General features: G+C 35.1%; 1 protein-coding gene across 1 annotated transcript in view; it reads right to left on the bottom strand.

Moving 5' to 3' along the window:
- Positions 1 to 3,327: 3,327 nt before the first annotated feature.
- Positions 3,328 to 7,205, bottom strand: part of LOC108911745 (rhodopsin) — a 10,605-nt gene continuing 6,727 nt past the window's right edge. The window contains 3 exon segments of the mRNA XM_018716751.1: positions 3,328 to 3,567; positions 4,898 to 5,175; positions 5,391 to 5,538. Coding sequence (XP_018572267.1) covers positions 3,441 to 3,567; positions 4,898 to 5,175; positions 5,391 to 5,538 — 553 coding nt within the window. The 3' untranslated portion in view covers positions 3,328 to 3,440.

Below are 7,205 nucleotides of genomic sequence, written 5' to 3'. Positions count from 1 at the left end.
TGTTCATTGGCCCGGAGCCCTTCTGTGGCACATCTCCCAGTGTGGTCAGGCGGGCTCTGGGCAAATGGACAGAGACAGAACATAGGAAATACTGGACTTCAAGGCCAGGACATAGCCATTCCAAGGAGCTTATGGAGTATCCTTCGAATGGAAGAGCGATTGAGTTACTGAGCTTGAATAGAATCCGGCTCAGGAGAGTGACAGGACTCATAACGGGACACTGTCACTTTAAGAAACATCTACATAGACTAAAGCTTGTAGACAGTCCGGTCTGCCGAGGATGTGAATCGGCGGATGAAACTTCTCTGCATATCCTGGGCGAGTGCCCGGGATTTGCACGTAGCAGAATGGCGCTCCTTGGGAGACCCTATTTGGAACCCAAGGAGCTGAGAGAAGTGTCAGCAAGGAAGCTTTTGGACTTTGTAAAAAGGACAAATCTACTTGCTGAATAGGACTAGTAGTGGGGCGCACAATAGGCCTAATTAGGCCGCAGTGCTATGGGACTTTTAAAGGACCAACCACTAGATGATGAAGATGAAGATGAAGATGAACAATTGCCGTTTGGTCCCTAGCGACCGAGGCGTTACTAGTGGCCCACCCTGTATAGTACCGTCGTATCTTATAATTGGCAAGCAGCCAGGTGGAAATTATATTAACTGTAAATATTGATATGTTTACTTCAAAGTAGGTACATTTAGAATGATCTTAATTTTTACTCAAATATATTTTTCAGAAAGTAAAAATGTTGTTTTTGAATTACATTTAAAATATTAATTTTTTTGGCATTGTAGTGTAGTAAAATTTATTGTAAAACTGGAAAACTATGATAAATTTTGTATGAACGTATTTTGGCTTGCGCAACATTATTTAATTAACTATTATCAGCATTGGATCTTACCGATTCCAGCCGAACAGAGGTGCCAACGTCCATCCGATAGACATGGTCCAAATAATAAGAATCCTGAGCAATGCCGTTTTCTTCGTAAGAGGTTGAGCGCTGAGGCCTTTTACGATGACATTGTATCGGTCCAAAGCGATAAAGGTCATTGTCCAAATTGAGCTACAGCCAAAAAGTGAGCCGAACATACCATACAGTTCACAGAAAAAGGGACCTAACCATAATTTATTGTTATTAATGGAATATTACATATACAGTATGTCCACGGTTAGAGTGGAAAAGAAAATTGATTACAATTTTTGCTTGTCTTTAAAATGCGGTTGGCAAGGAGAATAAAAAAGTTTGGCAACGACCGTCATAATGAAAAGTGATAGGGCTTTTGAGTAATAGTGACAGTTATTCTTAATAGGTATGCTTACGTTGCAGCAAAACATTTATTTAATACGATGTTTTGGCAAAATTACTAAATAAAGTTCTTAATGCCAATTCTATTTGAATGATGAGCAAGAGGCAGTTTATTCTTGAACGGTTTTTATATTTACCGATTTTCTGATCACCCTGTACATGGAAGATGATGGTTCCCCATGCCAACCGCATTTTAAAGACAAGCAAAAATATTAATTAAGAATACCTTTTTCTCGTAAACTGAAAAATAAAAATATTTTCTTTCCTTTCCACTCTAATGTGGATATACCTACTGTAGATATAGAGTGACACAGTGATGATGTTTCAAAAATCGACAGTGAAACACAGTTTTCATTTAATGAACCAAAACCGTTGTTATAGTACAGTATGGTAACTACTTTAATTTAAAATTTGAACAATACTAACCAATGGCGTCGAAAAAAGAGATTTCCTTGTTACGGATTTGCTTTAATTTTTTAATAATTGTAGATAGATACGTAATAGTAGACAGTTGAAACTATTCGTCCGATTTTTCATTCAAATAGCTAAGTGTGCAAAACATTCAGTTATTCTAATTTTCACACATGCTACTAACTTTGTCATTGAGAAAATTAAGAACAATTATTGATAATAATTTCTTAGTTAGCATTAATAAATAGTCGAGAATTTTCAAATCAAATTTAATTGGTATTTCGCTATTATCTAAATATTTATTATATGCAATTCAGTATTTAAATATATACAGGGTGGTCCGAATTTTATGCAGGAAACTTCGAGGGCAGATAGATCTCTTTAAAATAACAGGTGTTTGCCTTATAAACTAGGTCTGGAACGGCCTCGTTTTAGAGATACAGGGTGTTGAAGTTGTTAAAAAAAATCATTTTTTGTTTATATCTCCGGAATCTATTAACCGATTTCAATAAAATTTGGTACAGATAATGTATGACAGTAGGCCTTGCATTCCCTAATATGACCTCTAAAGGATCGACCAGTGGTGTACAAACCTACGCCACTGTATTTTTTACAGCTATTGTAACCGATTTATATTCTAATGTACAAAACACGTAAAAAGGTAACTTGAATTTTTTCCCTAAAGTTCACCGTTCTCAAGTTATTCATACCAATACAATATCCTTGTGGCAGATACTTCGAACCATAATATTTCAAGAATATTTATGCTTAAAAGTAAGTGCAATTTGTAAGCACATCAAAAAAATTCTTTACACTCGTCGCTTTCATCTTGGATTAAAACTATATTTGGAAAATCACGACAGCGCAATGAACGGCACAGAAATGAAATTTTAAGAACATTGGGGTGAGTAAATCGAAAATTTGAAAAGTTCTACATAAGGATGGTAGAAATACGTACCATTTATAACCTGTGCAAAATTTACTTCCGGGAGATGTAGACACCTGAATTTTTGTTAGTTGTTGTTTTAAAGTCACAACATAATCCAGAATTCTTACTAGAAATATGAGGCTACGTTCACAAGGCGAGGGGTAGTGAATTTTCACAATATTTGGTCACAAGAAAATCGTCATGAAATTCGGACAAGATCTTTTCAACACGAATTTTCTGTGAAAGTGTGGCTTGGAATAATTCGGACCTTTTTTCTTGTCACCCCATCTAAATTCCCAGTCATTTCTAAACTTTCTAGAAAACCATCTATTTGAATTATTAGAGGATGTTCCATTAAATATACCATCAAATAACTAGATACAAATGGATGGTACTCCTGCCCATTTTAGGAGAATAATACAAGAATGGCTTAAAAATTATATGAGGCGATAGATAGGTTGAAGACCAAATGCCAATGTCAACCATAATGGTGCAGAGAATCCAGTCTCTTGGCCAGCCAGATCNTGAACGCTCGTTTTATTTATTTATTTATTTATTTATTTATTCTCGAATGTATTAACATTTCCACAACCATTTCCTATTTTTAGTTGAATTGTCCTGGAAATATTCTTATAGTAACATATAGGGTGTCAAAATAAAAATGTAGAATGCTTGCAGGGTTTATTGTTAACAAAAAACGTCGCAACGCCATCTTATAATATTTGTCACATTGTCATTATATACAAATAAAGCATCAAGTACGATTCAGACACATGATTTTCATCGTAAAACATCCGTTTAGGCGGCTGGTTTTTCTTCTGTCAAGTTCGTGGCTCCTGTGACTGTCGATGCAGTGTCGTCTGGTTCGGATCCGCATATCAGCGATGGGAATTTCTTTTCCAGCGCTTGTCTGTATTTAGGATGGCTAAAAATAGAATAAATTAATTATTCACTCATTAAGAAGGCCTGCAAGCTTTGACGCTAAAATAATAATTAAAATGGGGCAAAATAAGTGACTTGAACGACTTTATAGAACAAATATTCGATCCAGGATTATTCAAACTTTTACGCCTAAAAATTCCAATCTGAAATAAGAATCTGAAAATTATTCTAATATCAGATCATAATCCAAAAATTCGGGAGAAGAGAACTCGCCTACTGCAATATTTTGAATATATGATACCTTGGTTTACCTAGAGTTCGTTTTAATTAAAACATTTCCTTTTTTTACTTATGAAAACTATTTTTAAACTAAATCTATTAATACATTTCAATGCCATAAAGTGAACATTTATTATCTACATATTTAATGAATATGTAGATATTTATAAACCATCAAAAGTTTGAAAGTATAAATGACAGCACAATCAACATACCGAGTATAAATACTATGCTTTTGTTCTTTTATTTTATCGGCTATTTATTTGAGTGGGTTAAATTGACACTGTAAAAAAATACTTAGTCTTGTATCGATTCAATTAATAAAACAAATTGTTTCCATTGACAGTTTGCAAATTATACTATATATCAGCGGCGTGTCTCTTTACCACGGGGGCCAAAGTCAGAATAAGTATTGTTTTATTTTTTAAATTCTCAATAGACAGGGCCTTTCGTTTTTTTTAATCTGGTTATTAATTGTAAATATCCGCTATTTTTTTATGGTATTGCTGTTGATGTTTTATTTTATTATCGTGCTGCGATGAGGGACTCAATTTTAGTTTATATTTCATTATTTAATTGACCGTTTATTAGAGTTGCACAAATTTATTTTTAATTTTCATTTTTGTAGTCTTTTATTTCAACAACGGAAGGAAGGCCAATATTTTTTTCTCAAGTATGCCCAAAATCTTAAGTTACGCTACTGATCTATTAACTATGAATTTATTCTTTAAGATAAGAAAATCAAAGGCCGTTTCCTTGTTTGTTTGTTCACATTTATTTATGGTTAAAATTAGATAAAATTGATCTTACTTTTAAAATTGCTTCTTCAAAAGAAAAAACGTTTAAAAATGTGCTTGTAAGTATGGAAGTAGGTATGCATTTTATTTTATAATATTAATTTCTCTATCTAGTGCCTAAGGGTAGGCAACCATCAACACGAGGTCAATGTAAAGCTATTAGGCTAGTCTTTCAACATGAACGCCATAAAAGTGTGTTAAAAGCAACTAAATTTTTTCAAAAGTGTAATAAACAGAAGCGCTTCTGCGTTGTATTACTAAACCACCGCATATTCTTCTTTAAAAAATAATATCTACCTAATTCCATATACAATCGGGTTGTAGACGGCATTAGCCTTAGCGAACAACGAACACCAGATAGTCGCCAACGGGGAGATCTTAGTGCTGCCGAAGATGCCTGAAAAGTTCGTGACCAAATAGGGTGTCCAAGCCATGAACCACAGCGAGATCGTCATCAGGGCGATTTTAGCCAGCTTGCATTCGGCGCTGGTCTGTGAAGCTTCCGATGATCTCAAAGAAGCGACGTTCATTTTCTTCGCCTGCTCCCGCATCGATTTCTCATGAGCCGCAACAGCCTGCCAAGAAAATCCTAGTAAATTTTCTAATTCCACATAATTCTATTTTCATACATAAAACGATAAACAAACTTCTAAAGGTTTGATTTATTTCTGTAATAACAGTCAGGTAAATATATTACAATGTTATTCAGGTAAAGATCAACTTCCCAAATTCACAACATTAAAATATTATGCTATGCCTGTCCTACAAGGTAGGTAGTACCTTTTCTTACCTGCACGATGAAGAAATAGGAGTATATAATTATAAACAGTGGAGCAAAATAAACGAAAAAGCCGTAAACCAAAATATAGCTTCTGCTAAGGTTGTCCTTGGTAAGGTAATCCGTGCCACAAGCAGTCATGTTACCCTCGGGAACGTACCTAAGAGGAATAATTCTCAGAATAAGATTCATGTTTAACAATTATTTAAACTATTAATAATAGAAGTCTACAGGGTGGGCCACCAGTAACGCCTCGGTCGCTAGGGACAAAACGACAAATATTACAGAAACCTGTTTAGGTGGGATATGTGTAAGTTGATTACGGCTACAATTTAAAAAAATTTGGAAATATACAGGGTGTCCAGGAAAAGCGTACCATATCAAAGTTATGTATTGTTAAATGGAACACACTGAATTTTCCTGCATTTTTGAAAGCACCGTAAAAAAATAGGTGAACTTTATTAAAGGTTCTGCATACCTAGGACTTACAGTTTGTGAGATATTTCAATTTTAGTGAAAATGCAGGCTTAGCGTAGAAATTTAATATTTTCAATAAAAAAATAATTTTAAGGAAGCAGCTTTGGAGGGTCTATTTTAGATCCTTGAAGTTATAAATTATTACATTTGTCGTTACTTAGTATTATTTATACAGGGTGTTCAAAAAACTGCTGAATACTTCTCTCAATTTTAAACAGAAGTAACTTGGTTATTTTAAATGGGACACCCAGTATACTTTTACTTTGGGAGTTAGAAAATTTAAAACTCTTTCAAACTGTGTATAAGGTTCCCTATACCTGTATCTAACGGTATTGGAGATATTTGTGTTATCGAATTTTTTTGTAAGATGTATCCACGTGTCTTTATCGAGGTCTTTATTGAATTAGTTTGGGTTCTTCTTGATGACGTCTCTTTAAATATAAGGAGAAAAATGTGAATGCAATTAGATGGCGCACCTGCACATTTTTCATATTCAGGGAGAAATTATATAAATCGAAAATTTTAGTAATAAATGAATAGGTAGGAATGGTCCATGTCAGTGGCTACCTAGGTGTCCAAACCTCATGTAATGGACTTCTTTGTTTCGGGCTATATAAAAAATCTTGTACACAGTGTTCCACCTACTACTTGCGATGATATGAAGGGAAGGATTAGAGACCATACGGTGTGGGGAAGCAGCGATGTCAACGATCGAGGTGAGTCTTTACTAGATTTTCTTTTTAGTTATAATCTAGAGATTTTGAATGTCGGGAACGAGCCCACCTTTGTTATAAAAAATAGAAGTGAAGTCATCGATATAACAGTGGGATCGGGACCGATATGTAATAATATTGCGAGGTGGCATGTGTCGAATGAGCCGTCAATGTCGGATCATAGACATATCCACTTTGAAATTATAACGGATTATAATCCGCAAGTAAGAACCTACAGAGACCCAAAAAGAACTGACTGGGACTCCTATAGAACGGAGTTACAGGCCAGGACTAGGGAAATCTGTACAAAACTAAGGAACACATATGATCTTGAGAGGGCCGTGGAGGAACTCCAAAACGCCGTCACAAGATCATATGAATACAGCTGTCCTATCAAAGTGAGGTCCGATAAGCACACCGTACCCTGGTGGAGCAAGGAACTCACGCAGTTGAGGGGACAGACAAGAAAACTATTTAATAGAGCAAAGCGGACAGGAGAGTGGGAGACTTATAGAGCAACCCTCACTGAGTATAATAAAGAAATTAGAAAAGCGAAGAGAGACTCATGGAGGAAGTTCTGTGAGGATATTGATAGTGTCCCACAGTGTGCTAAACTCCAGAGACTTCTCTCTAAGAA

The sequence above is a fragment of the Anoplophora glabripennis genome, unplaced genomic scaffold (genome assembly GCF_000390285.2).
Source record: "Anoplophora glabripennis isolate ALB-LARVAE unplaced genomic scaffold, Agla_2.0 scaffold417, whole genome shotgun sequence".
NCBI classification, from domain to species: domain Eukaryota; kingdom Metazoa; phylum Arthropoda; class Insecta; order Coleoptera; family Cerambycidae; genus Anoplophora; species Anoplophora glabripennis.
Note: the sequence above shows the minus strand (reverse complement) of the source record. Positions and strands in the feature narration are given on the sequence as shown.